Here is a 26,129-nt window from a genome sequence, read left to right as displayed (position 1 = left end):
TCTCATACATGTCCTGAACTACTCTGACATACTTCTCTGCCACTCCAGACGACCTCATACAGTACCACAGCTCCTCCCTCGGCACCCTGTCATACGCCTTCTCTAAATCTACGAACACACAATGCAGCTCCTTCTGACCTTCTCTGTACTTTTCCAACAACATTCTCAAAGCAAAAATGGCATCAGTGGTGCTCTTACGGGGCATGAAACCATACTGCTGCTCACGTGCTCAGCTTGCCCAATCTAGTCGAAGTTAATTCTATAGTGGTTATTTTTTAATCAGTTTAATCCGTTTATTTTGCCCAGCTAATGAACACAAAATTTAGTTACACCCGAGTTTGCTGTATAATATTAAGCAGAACCTAACTTAGTCATGTTTTGTTGACATCAATTACGGGCTCCAATATTTTGATATTTTGTAAACTTGATTTTTTCATTTTTTTTTCATTTTGAGTATTATAAAGCTACACATTTCTTATTATTATTTACCTTTGGCCCATTGGGGATCTCTTACTCTAACTTTTACAGTACGTTACTGTAAAAAAAAACAATGTTAATCAGTCAACTAGAAACCTAGCAAAGATTTAAGGATTAAACAATAATTGTATTAGGTTTTATACCATTTTTGCTCTGTGGGAAGAATCTTTTTAAAAACCTCTCTCTCTGAAGTTGCTACTTTTACATAAAGGGTTCCTTTAGTTTTACATTGTCCAGCAAATCAAAGAAATGATGAGAATTGTCGGAGGTATTCTCTTGGACAGCTGAGATGCTTTTAGATCATCTTGTAGGCAGAAAAAAATCAGTGAAAGTCATTCGATGGTTTGAGGAAGGACAAGTCCACAACAGAGGAAAATAAAAAAGAGCAAAAGAGAAACAGAAGATAAAAGAGGTGAACAATAACAAATGAGGAGTCTGATAAAGGTGGAAAGGAAGTCAGAGAAAATCAGATGAGACCATCCATTTTGGCGCATTATGGGGATGAGGTCGGTTTTCTTCTGCTGCTGTCAGGGAGATGCACACCTCTCTCCTTACATCCATCCATCCGTCTATCGTTTACCCCGCCAGTCGGGGGTTTCACTGAAGAATCTCCTCGCTAAGAAGTCCTGTCAGGCCTTTTCCGTTGTTATTGACCAACCATCCTTCCCCCACCGTCCCCAACTCTTCTTGGCTTCCCGAGATTAAACGCTCCCTTGTTGCGCCTCAGGGTGAGGGCGTGCTGGGACTGTGAGGTCCCAACCAGGGCATGTGGGTACACCAACATTAATCATCTTTAAAGACATGACAAGCGGTGAGCCAGTTTAGCTCGTGCTGGTTTGCGGCGCCTTCCGTCCGTGAAACCCGGGTTCGACTCCGGGCTGCTCCTTGTTCCCTTCTCTACCTCTGCCGGTTCCAAGCCCGGTTTGAGAAGGTTGCGTCAGGAAGGGCATCCGGCGTAAAACATTGCCAAATTTACCATGCGACTTGTTCGCTGTGGCGACCCCTGATGGGAGAAGCCGAAAGTGGAAGAAGGAGAAAGACATGACAAGCTGTGTGTGCGACGCTGCATTACATCGACACCTCATCCCTTCTCTGTGTCTTTTTGTTATGTTTGTTTCTAAATTTCAATCTCCCAACGCTGTGAAGAGTCTAACATGACAAAAACACCCACATTTTTCAACAGCTTTTCAGCTAATCTTAGATTTTAGTACACATGAGGTATAATATTGTATTTTTCTGCCACAAACTGGCCATTGGTTATACTTATTCCTTTTATCAGAACATGTTATCTGTGTTTTAGCAGTACTCAATAAAGTTCTACTCTGATCAGTTTTTGATCTAGAAAATTTCTTCAAACTGTCATTTTTTAAGGATATTTTTGCAGAGCGGTAGTAGTTCGCCAGAAATTCGTCTCTGACTTGTGGGCCGGAGTATTGGTGCGGAGTAAGCCCATCCACGGCCGTAGTGCAGTGGTAAGGTGGGCGACTTCCAATCGTAAGATTGCGGGTTTGATTCCCGCCTTGCCCGCCCATGTGTCGAAGTGTCCTTGGGCAAGACACTGAACCCCACCTTGCCTCTGGTGTTCGGCAGCGGAGCCGCCACCAGTATGTGAATGTGTTTGTAAATGGGTGAATGGGACTGTGACTGTAAAGCGCTTTGGGCCTTCAAAGAAGGTAGAAGTGCTATATAAGTATAAACCATTTACCATTTATCATCCCCACTTTCCATAGTAGTTAAGAATAGGTGAAAGAAGAGGAGGGGAGTACATGCTATTATATCTTTAGCATCTAAAGCAAAAACCCTATAAACATTTACAAAGCAAAATAAGTATTTATACTTTCTGATCACTGAAATCCTAAAGAAACAGACATTTGTTAGTTGATTCTAAGAATCCCTGCTCCTTATAGACCACAGGGGACTAGACTTTTTGTAGATTTTTTTAATTACATCAAAATCGGAACAACGGCATACTTTTAGCATGGCTAAAAGTGTTTCATCAAAGGAAAAAAGAAAAAGAAAACACAACACATGACATGCAGGATTTAAGCCATATATGTTGAAAATTTCTCAACATTTGCAATCTGTCACTACTTGTATCTCTACAAAGCCTTCTTAGTGCAAAGATGCATTTCCCTTCGGGGCTGCTTTCGTCCCTTTATGTACAGGATTGTGTGTGTATGAGTGTGAAAAGGTTAAAGAGAGAACCATCAAAGGCATGGGAGAGGCAGGGTCTCCCCCTACCTGGCCCTCTTGTTGCCGTGGTGACAAGCAGTCTAAACGGGATGTCCTGGCTGAGGCGGAGCCTTTTGTTCTGAGTCTAAAAAAAGCTTGTTTGATTGGCTGAATACAGGAAATCAGGAAGTGTCCTCCAACACTGAGCAGTGATATAATTTCAATAGCCATTATTTTTAGTTCACCCAGACAGAGCTAGAGGTACGCTCCAAGAAATGGGGTTTACACCGCTGCACACGTACGTGAGCGGCCACAAAGGGTCAAAGACACCATTGTAGGGGAAGCAGACATTGTGGTACGCACACATGCTCCAGACGCACATGCTGACACACAAAAACAGGTGGGCCCCACCCTGTTGCCCCGCTGATCAAGGACAATGAAGTGAGGTAGTGTTGGCAGACTCTGTAGAGCATTATCTCATCCTATAGCAGACACTTCTTAAACTCCCCCACCCCCTTATTTAACCTGAAAATAACATTACACAAGACTCTGCAACATTCTGCTCCCCCATTATGAAGGGTATTGTGCTTTTCATTTAACTCCTTGATGCCTGTATTGACTTTCAATGATCATAAATAATGTTTCACTTATGTGTTTGTGTTCAAAAGGATGCTCAATTAAGTTGAGATAGCTAATTGAAGCAGGTTGATGCCTATTTGCATCAGCCGGCATAACAGGATTTGGACCTAATGCTACGGTCACTTCAAATATTCCACAAAGTTTTTCATCAAACTTGGCAAGTGGGCGCGCAGCTGGGAGGTTTTAGGAAAAAGTTCAAATCTGATGCCAACTGTCAGTTGACATCGGTCAGTGGCCACCCGGGTACATTTCGCGGTTGCGTGATGGCAGTCCTTTGACAGGCAGAATGGCCCACTTTTTATATACCACCAGGCTACCAGACGGCTTGGTGGAGCTTCTTATGGACGATCGCTGTCTGTACACATCGTCCAATCAAAGCTGTTGCTATTCACCTATAGGCCAGCGATCCGGCTGCCGCTGACTTCCGCCTTCTACATTCATGACCACGCCGACAATTTTCAAAAGATTTGGTGGTGGCTTGAAGATTCTGCCACTGCCTCCCTATTGCGCAGTGGCAGTTGTTTTTGTGATCGTAGCCTGAGTATTTGCTAAATTTCTTTGGGGAAAGAAGGAAATATTGAAAAAAATTTGGGTAATTTTTTTTAATAGACTTTTTATTTTTTTCAGGTAAAAAGAAGATGTCCCTGTATGACAGCCAGGCTCCTGTCTGTCCCATCTGCCAGGTGCTGCTCCGACCAGGAGAGCTGCAGGAACACATGGAAACAGAAATCGAGCGGCTAGCAAACATATGCCTCAGGTAATCCTCAAAATTCAGAATCTACTCATCCCAAAAGCGTAACAAGTTAATGCACACTGCACTCCTTAAGGTAAATAAAGATAATAATGAAAAAAAAAAAGGAAAAAAAGTCAATGCTCAACGGCTCATAAAGCTGGGTCATTTGTAACCAATAGGCCGTGCACCACAATTCAGCTCCGACAGGCCGATCCAGTCATATTTCTCCCATGCAGGTATTTGTGTGCCATAAATCTGCATAAAAAGGCAGAAGCATGCTGTCAGCGTAAAGCTTAGCCTTTCCTACAGAGACCAGGATTCAAACCCGTGACCTCAAGTTCACTGCCACCCTTTCTTCTCCGCGGGGCAGTTGCAACTAGCAGTTTTACGACGAATAAATCAACTCCAAGCCCTTTTAACGATGGGACACAGCCATTAGGATCCATATTTCACCCTGCTCACACGCCTGGCTGTGTGTATGTGCACATGTGTTTGTGTACACGCGCGCAGGTCGCTCCTCTGGGGGTGTGTTTGTGTGTGACCCCACGTCCACCTTAGTGGCCTAGTTTTACGATAGCACCCATTAACTTGGAGAAACGGGGCAACAGACAGTGTCACCCCGCATGGAAATAACAGCTTATTTACCACCTGCTGTCTTTACTCGCATGTACCACGCTTAACATCTTTTGAGGCTTTATCGCCAAACTTTATTAAATCCTTCTGCTGTTTTCATCTGAATACATCCCTTTCTCAGTTTTTGTCTTTACAGCTATCATGCAAACAACAGAGACATTTTTTAATGTCTCTTTTGTTGCATTAGGTGGCAAAACGTCAGCAAAATAAAAAAAATCACAAAATCTGAATCATTGTGACAATGGGAATGCTGCTTTGCAAAGTAGGTGCGCAGTAAAGAAGCAAAATAAGGGAATGTTTGAGTCTGCATTGGGATCAAACACACTGATTTGTCACAGTGACAACAAATACAGTTCAGAGAATGCAGATGTAGAGAAGTACCAGCATCGAATGCTGCAGGGCGTCTTTTTCCAACTGGAAACTGAACTGACGAAATAGCAATGCCAACAATTTAAATTGACAATTGGTTTCTTTTTATTCCAGTTCATGAATGCAGTTTCCCTAAAAAAAAAATAAAAAAAAATAGTAAAAATAAAATATATGCCCTATTTTTTGGACTATGGGGCGCACCGGATTTTAAGGCCCACTGTCAATAAATGGTCTATTTTCAGTTTTTTGTCATAAGGTACACAGAACTAATAGACGTATTGAGAGAAGCTACACATTGGCCACATTAGAAACGTCAGCCACATATTTGCAATACCTGCAACTCCCAACCTTGTTTGCAACACATAAAAAAAATGACTGATGCTGCTAAAATATATTCGCTAAAACATATGACCACGCTAACTCCTAACCTTGTTAGTAACACATAAAAAAAATAAAAGTTTGACATCGCCAACCTTCCTCAGTTGACCGGAGAAAGGGACTCAGTGGGTGGAGTTTAAATGTCTTGGGGTTCACGAGTGGAGGGAAGATCGGAGCGTGAGATTGACAGGTGGATTGGAGCGGCAGCCGTCGTTTTTTTGGTTGCTTTACTGTTCTGCTGTGGTGAAGAGGGAACTGAGCCAGAAAGCAAAGCTCTTGAATTTACTGGTTGATCCTCATTCCAGTAGTCACCTATGTTCATGAACCGTGGATCATGACTGAAAGAACGAGGTCCTGAAGACAAGTGGCTGAAAAGAGCTTCCTCCGTATGGTGGCTGGTCACTCCCTTTGAGATAAGCTGAGAAGCTCGATGACCCGCAGACGGCTCGGAGTAGAACCGCTGCTCCTCCACACCGAGAGCAGCCGGTTGAGGTGGCTCGGACATCCAGTCCGGATGCCTCCTGGACGCCTCCCTGGGGAGGTGTTCCGGGCATGTCCCACTGGGCAGAGGCCCGGACAAGCTGGAGAGACTACGTCTCTCTGCTGACCCCGAGACGTCCCCCTAGAGGAGCTGGAGGAAGTGGCCGGGGAGAGGGAAGTCTGGGCATCTTTCCTTAGACTGCTGCCCCCCCGCGACCCGGTCCCGGGTGAGTGGAAGAAGATGGATGGATGATGGATGCATTGACGCATTTACAATACTCCGAACCTTGTTGTAACATGGAAAAAACAAACAACAGACTGATATCGCCAAAACAAACGTTTCTGTGACTACAATAAATCCCAACCTTTATTAGAAACGTTAAAAAAAACCACCGTCCGACACCGCAACACATTAGCTGCCTTAGCTTTTTTTACAATAACATCCAAACTTGTCATTTTGACAGCAATCAGTAAACACAACTAGTTTAATCCATAGATTAGGTAGTCCAGATTACAAAATGCACCGTCATGATTTAAAAAGAAATTAAGGCTTTTAAGTGGGCCTAATAGTGTGAAAAACACAGTAAACTATATATGTATATATATGTATAACATCACCATGCTGTCTTACAGCAAAACGTGCGTATGGTTCAATTATTAATAAAGGTTAGAATTCTGTCCTTCCCTCTGGATGCCAATTTAGGAAAGCTAAGCCCCCCACGCGCACACGCATGCTTCCTCTCTCTGTCACTCACATAGTTATTAAAAGAAATCGCGTCATCCCTGGATGGGATGGGATGGGACAAACGTCACGCCCGGCTGATTTACCAACTCGCCATTAACCCACAGAAACACGGCATGAAGAGACAAGGACAGCAAAGAGCCGAAGTGTGGAGGAGGAAACTCTTCTAGAGGCTGAAACAAGTACTATTTCTTTCTAAAGAAATGCAAGTAACATTAAAATACAAGCTAAGGGGGAGTGTCACGAATTTTAAAATACAAATACAAATAATAAAATACAGCAGTCAAGAAAAATTGCAACTTCACTCTCTCCTCTGGGTTGCTGCACGGGTGCCATCATTGAAAGTGACAATGGGAATTTGGTCCAATTTCTTGTAAATCTGCCTTTAATGGCACCTAGCACTTGCAGAATGAAAGAGTCGTGTGCATGGAAACGAAGGTGTGTCACCTCTGCCTTTTCTTAATATCTGTTCCCATGCATGCTTTCATTTGTTTTCCATTCCTGCTGCTGTCCGCCCAGCATGTAAACACGTGTGTGTGTGTGTGTGTTGGATTACGACTGCCAGCCTGTCCTCCCTCGTGGCTCGGAGCTCTGTCACTCGTTCATGGGCCACGGCGTCATGGAAATCGCACACATGCGTGGAGCTTGGCAAATGGAAATCCATCGTGCCCTGTGCATGTCAGGTGGCTCAGGGGGGCAAAGTAATCTACATACTCCTCCGATCTCCTCCCCAACCCCTTCCTTCATAATCAATCTGCCTGCATACGCCCGAGCCCCCCAGCTCTCTACCAGATGACACAAAAAGGCAAAAAGCAATCAGTATCTTGAGTTTCGCACCATCCAGCTATTTTTCCCTCCTTCCATTCCAGCCAATTCCCACCAAGAAAAGACTTATTCATCTTTTTGTTGCTCTTGCTGTCACTCCTCTGGCAGGGAGAGGAGGGAGGCCATTCTCAGGTAGGATCGATGCAGACTGAACCAAGCTGAGGGCCTTTATTGTGAAGGTAATTGCCTGCAAGTAGTTGATCATACCAACTCGAAACTAATGTGACTGGATTATGAGATTGTTTCAAGTTCAATGCACCGGCGGCTAAAGTCTGGTTGGAGCGAAAGTTGATTTGGATATATTCCCCCGCCGAGGTATTTAAACGTGTTCCTTTGTGTGTGCTGGAAAAAGTGCTTTGTAAATAGTCATGGGAAGCCTATAGGGTCTAACTAACGTTTATTATTGGGTCATCAAAAGGATTTCTGTTTAGTTTTTGTGTTGAAAAATTACTCAGACGTCATACAACAAAACTGAAATAGTGCGCTGGCCAATTTCTTTTCACTTTTTTCACATTGTTTGTCTCTCACAAGTCCTCAAATACCATGGCTCTGAGCCCAGCTGGGTCCATTTGCTCAGATTTTCTACCTGTTGTACCACAAAGATACTTGTATACACAACACACACTTAGCCCATGGTGGGCAAGCAGGAGGGCTGTCTTCTTCACATGACCACCACCGACAGTTGGAAGAGGCTTGGTGCAAAATGTCGTAGTGATGCAAATCTCCAGGACTTTTCTTTCCCAGCCCTATTCTGATACATGAAAGACTAATTGTCATAGAATTACTCCTTCATGATCACTTTTCGAATGGTTGGCACCTCTGTGATTAAAAACTACCAAATCTAAGTCCCCAATTGGTCAAATTTCAACCTGGTTTAACTTGCAATGTGCCTTCAGTGGCTGTGCGTTTTATGCGTAGAGCCCAAAAACAGTCGTAGAAACGTGCGGGCTGTGCGTGAGTTTTGAAAGCAGACGCCCGATAAACATGTTTAACATGTTTATCTAGACTTTCTATTGAAAGTGGTCACTTGAACCCATCTTTGATTGCTGAGGGTGGTGTGAACGTAGCTTCAGAGTCATTAGCTGCATTCACTCTTTGGGCATCGCGTCCAGAGTAAAAAAAAATCGGAACTTACGCGTCGCTTTTACAATTGGGTGGAGTCCAAATCCAAAACATGGAGATAATCTGATCCCTCTCCTCCCATATGATATTTTCTTATTTTCATAGAGACAACATTAAAAAGTTCCTCCAATTTAATTCCCCCCCCTGTAGGGCTGTTGTAGGTCAGTTCAATAAAGTTCATAGTGTCTGTATATGTTAATTGACTTCTTAGGTTCCTCTATTATCAGACACGGTAGTGTTTTTTCACATGCCTTACATGTAAAGTAAAATAGAGGAACCTAAGAAGTCTGTGGTAGGACAGGTTGTCAAACTGGGTCACAAAGACACAGAAGTACCGCTGAAAGCGTCCATTATTCAGACGCAGCTCCTGCTGCGGGGATACACCTCATCATAGTGGGAGAGTCTGAATGATTTCATGAACCCAGACATGGAGACATGCTTACTGATGTTTTTGTTGAGCTGTTCAAAATAAATAAGCCTGATCGCTAAACATCATCCATGCCTTCCAAGCATTGTAAATGAGATCTCTGCAGACACTGCTACATGTAGCGATTAGGCTTAAAACCTTTGGTAGTAGCTCTTCCCCAATTCATCTGGGGCGTCAAGCTAATGCAAATTTGACGCGCAAATCACGTGAACGCAAGGGCTTCTCTTTGACTTGACCGATCGGACTGCATTTTTCCTTTTTATTTTATCAAGGGCTTTTTTTAAATCCATTTTTGCTCTAGTTAGACAGAATCCATCATAAAATCATGTTCAACTTCAAGCTAAGCAGAAGATGAGAAGTCCTCACAAGAGAAAGTAGGCATAGACAGGGCAGCAGATCTTTTTTGATACCATTATATTATTTATCATAACATCATTTTTACAAAGTGCTTTAACCACTATGTGTAAAATATGAGTTCATTTGACTTTACCACCCATTTTTTACCATTTTTATTTATCCCCTGAAGCCAGTTTTGTGGTTTGGGGGACAAAGAACTGCAAAACTACCTGTTTGAGTCACACAGCCCCTCCCCTCTTTAGGCACATTTCAGCATCACAATGTGTTATAAATTGCATCTTTCATTCCTCCTGTTTTCCTCCAGCTTGTCTACTGTGTTTGTTTCCTTTCACTGCGCTGCTCATTTCCTCTCGCCGTTCTTTCACACAGCCGCCAGTTCCGATTTCCAGCCCCGTAACCCCCGCCATCAAAAATTCATAGAGCCGGGTGAGGAGACACATGGCGACGTCTCTCAAACTCTCCATCGCTCCTTCTCTTCCTTCCTCTTGTTTTCTGTCCTCTTTCATCATACCTCTTTGTAAAGCCCACTCGTCCTCTCCTCGCCGCGTCTTTTTCACACCACGTGTACCCCCCCACACCTTCTTGCTCTCCTTTCATCTCTCTATCACCCCCCCCCCCCCTCTCTCTCTGTCACAGTGGCAATTTTCTCCCATCGCGGCAGACTTGTAACTGCTGTCCCCTCTCCCGCTCCCTCCTTCCCTTGTCGCTGTTTGACACTGTCAACAAGCAGGTGGAGGTGGCTGTTATTGTTGATGCCTCTGCAGAGGTTCCAGGTAATGAATAAAAGAGAGATGGTGGGTGGGTGGAGGGGAGGATGAGAGAGGCAGAGATAGGAATGGAGTAAAAGAGGCCTCTGTGAAGAGGGTGGATGTTGGCAGAATCTCCTGCACTGCGTGGCAGCTTGACTGTGTCACCCATGTCTGTTCTCTTTGTTGGGGAGGCCATCCCACACATGCAAAAACAGACTTCCAGGAGAACATACAGATGCAGGTGCATGCATATACAGAGCTGCTTTCAAACAAATTCACTGTGCGCCATAGCACTACACATTACTTTCTTACCAAGTGTCTTGGTTTAACTAAGGTTGTCACTACAGGTGTATTTTAAAAAAAAATAAAAAGTCGTTTTTGTTCTGTGTGAGAAGCAAAGCTCACAAAAAAGTACTTTGCAATCCAATTATTGGAAGTCACCCATTCAGCCATTACAGAAAAAAAAAAATAGCATAGCACCAACATGGCTTAAAGGGACTGACTGGTCTGTTGTACCAGTTCATGATGTTCTTAAAAATGTATCTGTGTCTCTGTGAATGAGACAAAAAACAAGCAGCAAAATATTTCAAAAATGAAAGAAAAGCAGATCAATTGAGAACAAGGGAGATGGGTGATGGCTTGAGAAAAAGCCATCGGAATAAAGCAACTTGAATAAATGTCATGCGCCTGTGTTTCTGGCAGAATAAAGGCGCATGGCTGTCGATTTAACACATCTTGACTTCCCATCCTTCATTTCCAATCTAAAATGTCACACTTGTTTCCAGCTGGGTGCAGCCATCTCCTTCTTCTCCCCGCATTCCTCCTGATAATGTTTACAAGCCAACTGATGGTCCACAGCAGATTTCAGCTTCAAAGTGACTACAAGCTGGTCCTACTAATGATTGGAATCACTACAAAGTCTATTATCTCTGGTCCCTGTCAATAAATATTTGTACTCTATAACTTTTTAAATGGCACACAATGAATGGATGGATGGATAGATGGATATAGGGATGAAACTTTTTTAAATGGCACAATGGATGGATGGATGGATAGATGGGTGGATGGATGGATGGATAAATGGATGGATGGATAAATGGGTGGATGGATGGATACATGGATGAATGGACAGGTGGATGGATGGATGGGTGATACTTTTTGAATGGCAGAGAATGGATGGATGGATGGATGGGTGATACTTTTTTAATGGCACACAATGGATGGATGGATAGATGGATGGATGGATAAATGGATGAATGGACAGCTGGATGGATAGGTAGATGGGTTTATGGGTGATACTTTTTGGATGGATGGATGGATGGATGGATTGATAGATAACAATGAAACGTAAACAAAGAAAAGTGAACTAATGCATTAAGAAAAGTGAGGAACTGGTTAAATTCCCATATATGCCCTGTAAGATGTAACATATTCTCATTTGGTTTCTTTGTCTCTCTCGCCTTTGCAGTAAGAACCCCTCACCTAAGGATGGATCAGCCACTCCAGGAACCCCCAAGGTGAGGTCGTCCTGACCATGGAATCAAAGACATATGCATGAATGTGCAGCTCATTCTCCTTTTGGGAATTCTTAACCAGTCTGACTAGTTAGCAAATGATGCATCTGTTTCTCTCCACTGCTCAAAAATGACCCTGTAGACCTCCAACTCGCATCTCTGGCTCACAGAGCAGCGCCTGTTCACCATAGTCCAGCAAGCAGCCGGATCAAAAGACACTGGCAGCTGTACCTGCCAAAATAAAAGCTGATAAAGTACTTCATTCTCTAACAGAAATAGCAGAAAAGTCTAACAATACTAACTAACCAAATAAATAAGAATTTAGCAATGGCTAAGCTTTGTCACATTATGAATAATTATATCATTACTAATGGACATAATTTCATCCACAAATCTGCTGGTTGTTGACCAGCTATTCTTCAGATTTAGTGCACGTTTAAGTTTTTATTTGAATTAATACTTTTAATTATATACAAAAACAAATATCTTACTTTGTTTTGCTTTGTTGAAAAAAATGACAATTAAGGTTTGCAGGTTAATATTATCAATCACTTGCACAGTCTGTGTGTTTATCAGCATCAAACTCACTCAGAAATAGTGAAAACAAAGTGAAATAATCAAAATTTTCATTGTCTTACCCCTTTGGGTACTGACCTAAGCTTAAAGTGGTTCTCAGAGAAATGTGGGTGGGCTTGTGTTTAAGGGAGGTAGTCAAAAAGGAGGGGTGAAGGGGTGAGCGGTGGCCTTGTTTCGCCCGGCGTGACTGTGCATGTTACCGCGGTTGTTTAGTATTCAGTGGAAGGCGATGGAGAACGCAGAGGGCCAATAGGCGGCACGTGGTCCTGCAGAAGTCTCCTGCCTGCTCCCGTACGGCACCCACCTCTATTAAACCAGAGATTAACCCCCAAACACCTTCCTGTGCCTTTTGCTGGGGTCGCTTGAGAACACATGGTTGTTGGATCATAGGGGACACATACAAATCCACAGAACTACACAATTTTGAAACCTTACTTCCTTTCAATTTAATTTATGTGACTTATAGATACTATAACTAATTCCAAGCTAATTTAATTTGAAAGTTTTAAAGGCCATGTTTAAGCAAAACATCAATCTGCATTTCATCTCTTTGTAGAATATCATCAAATGTCATATTCTATTGATAAAACTAAAGTATTTCCCCAGAATGCCCCCAAGCTGCACAATTCCTAACCCTTTAAATGGGGAATTATAAAAATTGGAAACAACATGCACGCTCACATGGAGGCACTGTGCATAATGTCCAATTTACTGTGGCAGCACCGGAGGTTGGTCATTTCTCACATATTATCATTAGATTATAGCTGTCGAGCACTTAAGCCTCTGCTCTGCCCCTTTCCGCTTGATTAATAGAAGATGACTGTAAATAGGAATATTTCATCGCTGTCTTGTAAAAACAAAAAAAACAGTAAATAAAATAAAACAACCCACAAACACATTCAGATAGCTACGACCAGCTCAAGAGTGAGCCCTGCAAAAAAATAAATAAAAAAGGCGTTGCCTCTCCTTGTCCTCTATTTCTCTTATCCTGTTGTTTTTCGGATATGGGAGGAGCTCCCCTGACCGAAGACAATCCTTTTTTTAGTTTTTTTATGTGTATGTGTGGCTGGGATGCTGCGTTCACACCGGGTACGTAACAAAGGTGTGCTTAGCCCAGTGTTCACACTAAACAAGCAGGGAGGGGCTTTCTCTCCTTTTACTTTTTCTACTGTTTAATAGCGCATTTGGAATGATGAATCATTTGAATCTTGCTCCAGGCTTTTTACTTTTACAGCTCTATTCCGATATAGGAAAGACTTGTGTCATGTAATTCCGGCGGAGCGTAAACCGCAAATATTAATTTCTCCTCCATGATCAATTTTCAAACCGTTGGCATTTCCGTGAATGAAAAGGGACGCCATGTCACTACCAAATCCGAGTCCCTGAAGTTAGGACCGGTTTGACAGTGGCCGCACATTTTTGTACCTAGAGGCCGAAAATAGTCGTAAAACTTGTGTAGCTATGCGTGAACATCAAGGTTAGCTACATTCACTTCCAAAAATGTTATACTGGAACATGCAAGTGTAAGGGCTTCTCCTTGCATGCGCATTGGGATGGCTAAATGTTTTGTATGTAGAAACTACGTTTTGAAAGCAGAAGCATGAAAAGCGCGCTTACATAGACATTTTTCACTGGAAGAGACCGCTTGAACGCGTTGTAGAGGGCGGTGTGAACGTACAGCTTGAGAAAGTTGTGAGACAGATTTATGGACAGAGAGTCTGGTGTCATGTCAGACAGTTCCACTCCTCTTCCTAAGATGACTTTTGGCTGTTTGGCTCTTCTTCCTCATCCCCCAAAGCTCCTTCCCTGTTTCCGTCTGCCTGCAACCCCTAACGTCCCATAAACATTAACTCTAATCAGTGGAAGGGATTTTATAGACAAAGTCAGTTGGGTTACAGTTATCATTAATGGTGTGCCGCTTGCTCTGTGTGTGGCAACAACACTTGAAATTCTCCAAGGGTAAAGATTCAGATACAGATACTAGCCTTATCAAATAAGTTTAAGATTTTAGAAACAAAGATGTTTTTATTATTTACTCGTGAAGTTGACATATTGTGAAGCTATTCTCTAATAGAATGTGCTTTTTTATTCACAACTAATAGGAGCAGTTTTTGGAGATAAATAATCAACCAAATACGTATAACTGACATCAGTTCATATACCAGAGAAGGCACTCGTTTCTTTTGAAGTTTCTGACATTTGTTTTCCCAGCTATCTGTTTTGCTTCTCTTGTCTTGAAATGTGCTTAACCATGCTGATTATTTAAAAAAAAAAAATAATTGTGAGCCTTTTTAGCCTAGTTTTTATTTTAATGCTGCAATGTTTATTTATTTGTTTGTGCATTCAACTGTTTTATTATATGTGCCTCTACTTTTGTGCTAATTTTCACTCATCTGCCAGGCAGGAAGAGCCTAAATGACATCCATTGTCAAAAGTGATAACATGACAGGATCATCTGCAAAGAAAAACCTTCTATTTTTGTCCATCTCTCCAGTCTATGCTGTTGTCGGTGCACATCAAGCGTGAGGGAGAGTCGCCTGTGGTCTCACCCCTGTCGTCCGAAGATGCCCACCACTCCGACAGATATCAGGTCACACCCAAGGACACACAAACATTAAATAGATTTGTACATTTGTGTTTTGGCTAGTAGTCAGCTATTACACCGGGTTTGACAAGTTTATGTCATGCTGCCATGTAGGTTCAGGACAGCAACGCGATATTAGCATTGTAAAGTAAGTAAAGTAGTGTAAATTATATTTATATAGCACCTTCCACTGACAGAAGTCACAAGGTGCTTCACAAGTTAATCCCAGTTACTCCCAGTAGTGCAGCCCCCTTATTTTTCTGAACTGTACCAAATGTTTTGGATAAGGCATTAAGGGCCCACTCCACTCATGTTGTTATCTATTTATAAAGTGATCCCAGTGGTTTTTAAATGTATAACTATGCCATTTTTCGCCAAATAGAAAAAATAACCGGCAAAATGTGTTATTTTCTTGGACGTAGCAGCAATTGTTCATTAGAAATTTGCCTCTGTGTTGTGGGCGGGACCTTTGGCGCAGAGTAACCCCAACCCCTCGCTTAACTTTCAACCCGTGTTCAATGGCAACGCATTTTGTACGTAGAGCCTAAATATTTAACAGCAAAACTTGTAGTATCAATGCATGAACGCAAGGTTTTTGCCCAAATTTTTCAAGTATGCACATTTAAATAGCTTTTTTATACGTGTTGTGAACACACCCACAACCTAACATTGCCTGTGAAACAAAATGGTGAGCAATACTGGAGTTACCCAGATGTACAGTTGTGAGCCAGCTCGGATGAGGAAAACCGAGACGTCTACAAGTGGATGCATCAGAATGTTACGGAGCAGGGAGCCTGTGGCCCACCGACCATATTTTCTACGTCAGAAATACGATCTTTTTCAAACTGCATTTTCTTCGTCTGTTCCTGATTCACAACGATTTGAACAAAGAAATAGTCAGAAATTCAATTTTAAGCCTAGACGTCTTTTTATATGTTTTTCATGATGAGAAAAAAAGCCACAATAGCATAGATTTTTTTTAAACGCTAAAAGCAAGATTTTTAGCGGTGTTGCAAAGTACCGATTTTAATAAGATTTTATCAGTTATCACTGCAAGCCTGTACTTGCCAAGAGGTGACAGCCGAGCGATCGTTCAATTGGTCTCCACGTCAGCGTCGCCTCTCCTGCTCTCAGTTGCCGTGGAGTCATTAATCAGAATGTCAGTAAGTTCACGACAGAAACACAAGACTCCTCCTCAGCATTGATGCTCTGGCTGTGTTAACATAGTAACAAATCATGGGACTTCCATAGTCCATTGAATCAAATAATGAATTTCTGTTCGTACAGCATAAAGCAGAGAAACTGGAATATTGCTGCAGATTTGGGTTTTTCCGCTTTCTCAGCAGTTAAGTTGACTTACAGGCCAATCCCCTTAAATCTCAGATGTCCCCCTGACCGCTTTTATCTCTTCTATTCGTCAAAGTTTGTTCGGGTAATTCCTCCGTTCGTGATGTATCTCGGGGTTAAGTGGGTTTCCCCCCTAACACCATAAAATAAGAACTATAAGTCCATGGAGACGTTACATCCATACGTTCAGGATGACACAGCTCATAAAGACCTTAAAGCAATAACGGAGATTTTCTCATTAGGTGAAACTGCTGAAATCACCTTATATTATACAAATGATTAAGTCAATGGTGACTCTTTTTAGCACCCTGAAAATAAAGCATATTAGTAGACTTTGCCGCCTTCTCTCTGCCAGTCCGCCTGAGTGAGCTTTAGTTTTTCATTTCTCCTAAAATCCCGACCTATCAGCAGCCATTTAAAGACTGCATCATAATGATGCCTGGCTGCTGGACCATTGCTAGAAGAAGCGCCAACCGTGATGGGGTGTCAGAAACAGACCAGCTGCCAACTTGGGAAGTTTTAGCTTCAGTTTATTCTTCATACACTCGACAAAAAAAATCGTGTAATTGTGTCTAGTTTCTGGTTCAAATGTCATATGACACTTGATTTAAGACAAAAATAACTAACAAGTAACTTTTCAGCTAAAAGACTTATTTTAAAACGATAAATAATAAAAGTTTTTTTTTTTCTTTTTTACTTCACAAAATATTTTTAAGCAGAAATGTGTTTGTAAATGGGGAGTCGACTTATTTCAAGAAACGGACTACCTTAAAAAGTGGTTTAGACAAAAGACAGATGGACTGTTTTACCACTCAAAATATGACATAATTGGGAAAAAATGTTATGTTAGACCAAATGTAAAGATATCCAATTATTTTTTGAGCAATAAACACTGATTTTAAGACAATATTTCCAAATACCAGTGCACTATACCTAAATATGAGGATTTATAGCTAGTTTCAACATTTAGTCTGTAAAATCACATCTTAATTTTTAAGAAATCTTCCCAAGACAATTTCTTTTTGTTCCATTGGCAGATTTCTTTTTTGCGTTGGTCGCAATTGCTGCATAATTTATCACAAGCTGATGACATCACCCGCAGTTGGAATTTTACGCCCGTTGTAGAATCGTGTGCATATTCCGCCATTTAAGCTAAACGTATTTCGAGCGATTAGAAGACGCGGACCAAGCTGGGTCCAGAAAAAATTGCAGTCTCCACGTCCCAGGAAGAACTGCATTTGAAATACAAGAGGGCTTAGGCAGGATTTCATTCAGACTCTGTTCCAAAAAAAAAAAAAAAAAATAACCCAACATTTTCACTACATATTTACTTGCTAATGCAAGGCTGATCGCTGTGAAGTATAAACCAGGTATTAGTCACAGACAGAACTCTGGGGCAAAATCCCAAAGCATCGCAGACAGTGATGAACAGGAAAGATGAAACTGACCTCTATTAATTTCATAATACTATATACTTTTTATTGGTAAGGCTGCTATCTTTAATGATGCAGGTCATTTATCCCAGAAAACCTGAAGTAGCCTGGATCCCCAAAATGTCGTAAAAATTCTAAAAAAAAAAAAAAAAAAATGTATCCAGCAGCTGCTAACACTGTTTTGTGTATTTTACCCTTTCTTAATTACATATGGCATGTACCATCCAATATGTTGATTATGTTGAGTGTAAACCAAGAGTTCTACCTATAATGGGTCTATATTGCTGTGTAGATATGGCATGTGGTGCATCTTGCATTTTCTGGCACCTTTGGTGCACAGATTATAATAAAGTTCTTTAAAAAGATATAAGTATGCCACTTAAAATTAATTACATTATTGTTTCTCCTATGGAGCTTAGATCAGCACAAAGCATGAGAAGCGCTTTTTATAAATAAAGTTTGATTTAAAAAACAATAACAGAAACACAATTTAAATGTCAATACTTTTTGAGAATTGTTAGAAATAAATACAATTTAATAAAACATAAATTGTGATGTGTTTCTTGTTAATTTTGTCTTAAAACTAGTTGTTTAAAGTGATGTGTAATTCTGTGTTAACTCGATGGAGCCTCTCTCATGAAACCCGTTGCTGCCCCCTAGCGGCCGACATCCAAACCAACAAGTGACGTCCGTCGACTTCCGTTCCCATTGCGGTCACGTGATCAAAACAAGCCAAGATGGCGTCGAACATGAGTAGCATTAGCCGAGCCGGGCGCCACTTTCAATCCTTTCCCATCTGCGTGAATTTATAAACCCAAAGTTGGGTTTGTGGTGATGTACAGCGTCGGGGGCTACATCCGGGCTCTGTGCCGGAGTGAGTTGTAGCGCCTGTCGCAGCAGCTGCGGCAGAGAGGCTGCAACTTATGGAGGAGCTAGAAAACAAGAGAGAAGTAGGTAGAAAAAAATGCCCACAGCATCCTGAGCAATCACACTCACAGCAGCTCTCTTTTTGTTTGTAAACACAACACCGCGTTTCCTGACTGACTAAACAATATCTTCCTATCTGTTTTTCTCTTATGTTTACAGACATTTTTACGAGTTCGGGCAAACAGGCAAACGAGATTGAATGGTACGTACCCACCAACTTTCAGCCTCTCATGGATATTTATTCTATTGAAACAGATAGAACTGTAAACAAAAAACATGTAATTAAACTACAATTAAAACTCAACTTAGCTTTTAAGTACGTTTATTAAATAATATTAAGGTCTTTTTTTCCCTCTGCAAAAGGCAAATATCTGGTCTGAGCTTTAGGAGTCTCACATTTACGGTGGCCCTGAAGGACAAATCACTTAACGCTAAAACACATTAAAGATCACAGCGAGAGAGAAAAAAGAAAATTTAAATAAAATATTATAACATTTTAGAAGAAAAATACAACATTCAAGGAATTCCACATTATCTGCAGAATTTGAATTAAAATGTTAAAGAAGGAACAAACCAGAAAAGGTAGTTAGTGTGGGTCATCACTGATTGGATGATGATGTTTGACATTTGTTTTTTTTCAAATACTGCCTTCCATTTTGATATCTGGAAATGACTTTATTTTATGCTGTTTCACTATAATTTTTCAATTGTGTTTTAGTTGGTTGGACTTTAGTTTTGATTTCTAACATGTAATATTCATTTTTTTAATACTTGTTTTGCTTTTTTTTTTCTTCAAATAGTCCTGATGTTTAAAATGTTTTCGCAGTGAGTGATTTGTTGGTGTGATTTTTTCTTCCAGGCCACCGTAGGGTTCTATTAATTAAATAAACATGTCAATGTGATCTAGTGGGACAAAAGGTCTTTGAATTCTAATACGACAGGTCTTTATTTACCTTTTACTTGTTTTTTTTATGGCAAACTTTCCCAAAAAATGTTTTACTTGTTTTTAGACAGGGGAAGCGCATATATTAACATTTTAGTAATGTTAGTCATTTTAGTAATGGAAGAACTTTTCTTTCAGCAGTGACATTTTTATGGTTCCAAACTGGAAACAATAGCTCAGTTTTTGCTGTTCGTAATATTGGGGTTGAAACTTTTCGTTTTTTTGTTGTTGTAAATAAATCATTTTCAAGCCATTTATGTTAGGTTTAAGTGTTTTGGCTTTTTTCAAATTCCTCTGCAGATACCGAGTCCTGATCCAAAAAAAAACTAACAATAATAATAAAACACAGACATACCCCTAATTTCCTTTCATTAATCTTCTATGATCATTTAACACTTGAACAGTCATTTCCGTGTAGTAGATTAAACAATAAAGCAAAAATAGTACAATAATCAAATAGTTAAAGTAGGTGATAATTAATTATGTGAGAAAGTTTGGTGACTGTAGCTTTAGGATATTCAGAGCTGTGGACCATTTTTGATCAGATGTGCTTCACATCCCCATTAAAAATTCTGAAAAATGAAAGACTTTCTCTTCAAGTCATTGTAGCATAAATATGTTGATGCGTATTCATGACTAGCTCATAAATGTAACCTTTTATTAGTGCTGGTTTGTTTTTGAGACATTATAGATTGTTGTTAACACTTTTTCCTGGAGCTTGCACTTTATAGACGGTTCCTTAGCACCCCCCCCCCCCTCTCCCCGCAGGATGGAGAGAATTTTAATTCTCATTAAAAAGAAACAAAAATCTGATCCATGAGTTGAGACAAACCAATAGAAACACTCGTCAGTTCTTTAAAGATATTTCGAGCCCGAAAGTCGGAATCTTTGAATGTCTCGCTAGCTGTTTTTGTGCACCTCCTGCTCAAGCTAGTGTCGTATTCTGCTGCGCGTTACGACAATAAAATGACACAATCTTTTCATAATATGCACACTTCTAGTAGAGTGTTTATCTGTAATAACAATCTTCACATATCAATCACTTATCATGTCCGATCCCTGACCCGGATACAAAATCCGATTCCGACAGAGTCTGAAACTCTGAAACTATGGGGTCTCCTGCCATTTTTCCCTTTTTCTCCAGAGCTTCTCCCTGTAAGGTTTACAGCCCTCTATTTCTCTCCATTCCCTCAATTTTTCGTCCGCTCTCCAGTTCCGGCAGTTACTTCCCTTTTCGGGTCGCCACAGCCCCCCTCCCCCCGGCCTCCTTTGCTTTTCCAGCCAGCTAAAAATTAATGTCCCCATGCGCCATTTGCAGTTGAGAAAAAAAAAGAAGAGAGAAACGACAGAGACCCAGGGTGCAATGACGGCTGTTCTGCCCTGTTAAATTTCTAATTAAATGCGTCCATGAGGGGGGGTGGATGGCATGACAGAAGAGCAGGGAAGGAGGAAAGAAGAAGGGAACTACACGGATGTAAAGAAAAAAAGGGCTCATATCTTTGTTTTTCTTTATGAATATTGGCAGATTTAGGCAGATCAGTCAATACATCATCAGCCTTTACAGACAAATATGAGTAAAATATTGTTATTAAATCAAGGAGTGTTTAAAATCTGCCTAAAATAAACACTATCACTAAATCAACTTTCTTTTCTCCCGTCCCGTCCAGCCCGTATAGGGAAGATGAAGAGGAGGAAGCCTGAGGAGGGGGGGCAGGTATGTCCGCTGTGCAGTGCCCCATTGGCTGGGAGCGAAGAGGAGATGAGTAGACATGTGGAACAATGCCTGATCCAGGTAGTACAATCAGGGCCCCTTCAACTCCGCCTACCGCCATTTGGACAGCCTCTCTACCCCCCCCCCTGTTTTTTCTCTTCCAGTCACCTCTCTACTTCCTGTCGTTGCCATAGGCGACCACAGTGGCATCTTGCAGCCGAGTCATACAGGATCAACTGATCATTGAATCATTCTAAAACCTAAAAAACAAAAACAAAGGTTGACATTTGGCTTTTATTGGTGCTGCTACGCTCACGCGCGTCGGCACGGTGCCCCGTGTGACGCGGTTGCATGTTGTCAGCAAATGTAGCTTCTTCATGAGCATCAGGCACATCTGCTGGATGTGTGGCGGAGGTGTTGGCCTGAAACTGCTCCAGCCTGTTCTGTAGAAATGCCATGTGGTTCTTTTCCATTGTAGACCAGCTATTGGTGATTAACTCCTCCTTCACCTCAACTTTCTTAACTGCTCTCCATCAAACTAGCTAGAGATACTTCTTCTCCATTCTAAGCCCACAAGCACCACACTTCGAAACCATCTAAACTCAGGTTGATTAGCTCTCGAGCTATGGTCACACCTGGCATTTGATGTGCGCTCAAGGACACACATTCAGCCCAAGTTTAGGCCCTGGTGTTCACACTGGACGAGCAGGGAGATGCTACTTCTTCTTTATCTACTGTTAACTATGTGCGCCACCTACAGTTGGAACGGTCGGTTTGCACTAACGTGAATTTAAAGGGGACGCCATCCATTCGTCCTTTCTAAAGTCGAGTCCCTGAATGGTCAAACCTGGCGTAACTTTCAACGTGCGTTCAGTGTACACGGAGCCTCAAAACGATCGTAGAAACTTGCATAGCTACGTGTGAACGCGAGACTTTTGAACGCGGAAGCTCGAAAGCAAAGTGATTGCTTGAACGCGCCTTGCTGAGGTCGTAGCTTGACAGTAATGCTACGTTCACACCGCCTGAGCAACAACTCCCAATGAGAAAGTCTACGTAAAGGCACGTACATGCGCGTTTTGGGCTTCCGCGTTCAAAACTCTTGTGTAAACGCATTGCTACGCAAGTCTGTTTTCGGGCTCTATGTACGAAACGTACAGCCGTTGGGTGCGCGTCAAAAGTTAAATCAGTTGAGCTTTGACCAATCCCGGACGCCCAGAGGCGCCAGCTGGCTGGAAACCGATCATGAAGGAGAAATTAATAATTAATAGCTAGTATCGACTGATCCAGTGTGAACATCGTTTGCCAAAGGTGTGTTCCAAAACTCACCTTCAGCGTGTTCTCAAACGCGCACCACGTGCCCGGTGTGTACGTAGCTTCGCAGCACCTTCTCTCCTCAATTAACTGCACTCTGCAGCAAACCGAGCTGTGAATGATGTCATTAATTTAGCTTCTGCAGAGATGAATTCTTAACCTAACATCAAATAATTCCGCGGTAAACACATTTTTTAATGTCCTAAACAATCATCAGGCTTCAAGTGATGTGGTCTTTCCGAATAAATATTAAGATGTGTTCCTGTGTGTGTTCTGTGTTAGCGCGAAGGTGCTTTGGCCGACGAAGACTCCGCAGACATGGATGGAGAGAATGGGCGGGGCTTTGAGGAGTACGAGTGGGCGGGGCAGAAGAGGATCAGAGCTACGGCTTTACTGGAGGGAGGCTTCAGAGGTACGAGTGCTCCCCGTGACTGTCCTTTAAGGCTGTGCATTGGCGGTTGGACGACTCATTGACCCTTTTCAGCCCCGCAACTGCGTTCAGCCACAGCAGTCCGCGGCTCGCCTTCTCCCCTTTCTGTCCTTCCGCGTCTCTGTTGCGCTGCTCATCCATCATTCACCGCTGCTGTCCGCCGCGAGTCCCACTTCCTCCGTGAGACCGCAGTTGAACGCGACCAGGGAGCTGTAATGGTGGCAGCGCCGCGGCGGCCAGGCCTGAGGTCAGCTCGGGCGTGGCCCCACACAACCCTCTCTGCGAGGAAAAGCAAAACACATTTAGCTGGGCAATTGACTCGCTGGTCGCTGCTCTGTGTGCGTCTGTGCGCTCCCAGAAATGCAATTATAGAACCGGATTGGAGAGCTGGTCACTGGAGAGCACAGCAGCAGCTCCACGACACAACACATTAGGTGTGCAACCACTTAGGTCTCCATAACCTGCTGTGTTGTGGGCATCTTCCCCGACCTGCAAATAATCTCTATTATTTGGATTTTACTTTTTATTTATTTTCTGGTAACTTTCCATGGACAGACTATGACTTTGGGATGTACTGGGATCGGCTCTGGCCAGAGGTGGAGCCAATTTATGAGTCAATAATAGTATAATTATTGGCAAAGATTAAGAAATGATCAACACAAGCTTCTATAAGCATTACAAACACAATAAAAGCAACATTTTTAAACAAAATAAAAACGAAACTGATAGTAATACAACAGTTAGAAATATATATTTGTAATGGCCCCTGGTGTTTGCCCCCCTTCAAAAGTCCCCCCCACCCCACCCCAATGAAAAATGTCCTAGCTCCCTAGTAGGGGTATGGATCGTTACTTGTATTCAATTCACGAATCGAGATCAACAATTGATACATCAGACAGTCATATAACATCACAGAATTGATCATGAGATTTGAATGTTCTTAATTCATATTCATTTTATTTCAAATTGTCAAATATATTTACACTGAAATGAACTTTTTCTGAACCTTTATCTGTAAACTGAACATCAGTCTCTGTTTTTCTAACAGAAAACTCTAACTTCATTGTCACTCTAGTTTGAAGACGTATTCACTTCCTGTGACAGTAGCATATTTGATGTTACTTTATGTACTTCCAACATTGTTTTGCATTAGAACAGTAGTTACTTTGCCCATTTTTTTTTCTACTACACTCTACGACAGTTAAAAAGATTTCAAAGCAGCAATATTGGACGTCGCAAAACAATTTGTACTCAAATTTTCGGGAACAAATGGCAAATATCCAAGAATTTAGATAATTGTTACAGCACTATTGGAACGTTTTTTTCTTTTGAAACATATTCCAGCAAAGTAAAAAAATATTGTTTTAAGATAAAAAAAAAAAAACAGATTCCTTAGAATTACAATCCCACTCTGATGAAAATTGTGTTTTTGTTGTTTTTTAACTTGCTCTTGTTGCATTTTTCTTATGATAGAAGACATGTATTGAGAAAATTAAGCTAAAAAAAAAGAAAATTCTGGGGATTTCTTTATTCAAACCCTCGTGAATCAGGAGCAGACAGGGAAAAAATGTCATCGGAAAAAGCTTGTAGGTGTGACGCAGAAGCCACTACGGCAAGCCGGAAGCTCCCTGCTCCATTCCATTCTAATGCATCTACTTGTAAACAAATTGTTTTAAGTTGGGAATAAGCCTGCACAATATATCGCAAATTTATTGTTATCGCGATATCAAGATGTGCAAGATGCATGTCGCAAAAGTCGAGTTGAAAATTGCGATAAATGGTCACCTTAAATGTGCTAAAACAATCTTATGGCAGCTTGAAGTGTTTAACGAATCAAATAACCATGTAGGTTAGATGTTCACCTCCTACGTAGACAAGGGTCTTTGGAGTATAATTTAAGTTATGTTGACTCTTGTTTAAATTAAACTGTTGCAGTAAAATGGAAATGATGTATTTAGTTGGTTTGCCATTTGTTAATTTATCGCAAGTTATATCTTCATCGCAATATTGAACGGTAATATCGCAAATTGCAAGTTTTCCTCCTATCGTGCAGCTGTAGTTGGGAGTGTGAGGCGGCTTTAAGCCAGTGGGAGAGAAAGTAGACAGATGGAAGACGGAAAGGGGGCGGGGTTTGCTTCACACCAACAGTCCCGCCCACATTTCAGGGGCAAATGTCTAAGAAACTGCTGCTGCTCTGCAGAAACTTTGTCCTAGATAACAACACCGCTTTTTTTTTCTGTTTTGGCAAAAAAAAAAAAAAATACACGACACAATCGTAATTAAAAGACCACTCGCTTTGAAAATAGTTCAAACGATGGCCGGACTTTTAACATCTCTTGTATTATCCAAAGAAAGTCCTTGCACTGAAACCCTCAGATGTGTGAAAGAGCCGTAGAACAGTGGGGCAGCAGCGGCTCTGAAAGGATTGTCATCATCCCCGAGATGCCCTGTCAATCTCTCCTGCCTCGCTCCGACTTTCATGTGTCCCTCTTCCTGTTCGATTTGTTGTTAAACACACATACTGAGCCTCCTCTCTCCTCTGCTTGCCGAGAGGAGACAAGACAGATCAATGGCGAAGTCTCCACTAAATCGCAGCAAAGAGCCGCTCTTAGGGTGGGAGGCGGCTTCCCCACCTCCTCATCCTTCCCCCCCAGACGCTGCCCTTCCGCGCGTCTATCTCGCTTTCACTTCGTTAAAGCGGGCAGACACAGCCCGGACCCTTCTGTGGCGCTCTAATAGGGAGCCTTTGTGATGCGGTGCAGATAACCGAGGTGGCCTGGAGAGAGCAACTCCAAACACACACATACACACATTCGACAGAAGGCTCAGAAGGTGGATTTTCTCATGAAAGCACCTCGGTGCTTCTGACACAGCCGAAGCCTGCAGACTCTCTAGAGCCAGCGGATGTAGAGATGTTGCAGGGAGGGGGGGGGTGGGGGGGGTGCTCAGCTGGTGTGAGCTCTGTGAAGTGCCACTTTCTTTTCCTTTGCTTTGAGAACACAAGATAGAAAAGGCAAAGGGACCGGGAGAGGAGAAAGACAGGGGAGGGGGGGGATCGAACCATATGGGTTTATAATTCCACTCTGTGTGAGTGCAGTCTTCCTCTGTGTCTCAGAGAAGACTTTGACACAGATGGACAACTTTCTCTCACACTTTTTGACAAAAACTTCTTTTTATGTGGTAAAACACAATCAAGGTTTTACTATGTTTTTTCTGAAAGCCTCTTTATGTTGAAAAATGTTTTTTTTTT

The 26,129-nt window shown here is 41.9% G+C and overlaps 1 protein-coding gene across 11 annotated transcripts in view; it reads left to right on the top strand.

The window, feature by feature from the left end:
- rnf220a (ring finger protein 220a) overlaps nucleotides 1–26,129 on the top strand; it is a 191,885-nt gene that overhangs the window by 140,043 nt on the left and 25,713 nt on the right. For 5 of the 11 annotated variants that reach the window (XM_078935521.1, XM_078935516.1, XM_078935522.1 and 2 more), the window contains 6 exons: nucleotides 3,916–4,045; nucleotides 11,572–11,620; nucleotides 14,688–14,783; nucleotides 18,644–18,686; nucleotides 21,095–21,219; nucleotides 22,732–22,861. In XM_078935521.1, coding sequence (XP_078791647.1) covers nucleotides 3,916–4,045; nucleotides 11,572–11,620; nucleotides 14,688–14,783; nucleotides 18,644–18,686; nucleotides 21,095–21,219; nucleotides 22,732–22,861 — 573 coding nt within the window. Of the gene's footprint in view, nucleotides 1–3,915; nucleotides 4,046–11,571; nucleotides 11,621–14,687; nucleotides 14,784–18,229; nucleotides 18,508–18,643; nucleotides 18,687–21,094; nucleotides 21,220–22,731; nucleotides 22,862–26,129 lie in introns of those variants that run through there. The other 6 variants (XM_078935523.1, XM_078935517.1, XM_078935520.1 and 3 more) reach the window with 3 other exon arrangements.

Source organism: Oryzias latipes, chromosome 17 (genome assembly GCF_053564925.1).
Source record: "Oryzias latipes strain Hd-rR chromosome 17, Olatipes_Hd-rR_3.1".
NCBI lineage: Eukaryota > Metazoa > Chordata > Actinopteri > Beloniformes > Adrianichthyidae > Oryzias > Oryzias latipes.
Note: the sequence above shows the minus strand (reverse complement) of the source record. Positions and strands in the feature narration are given on the sequence as shown.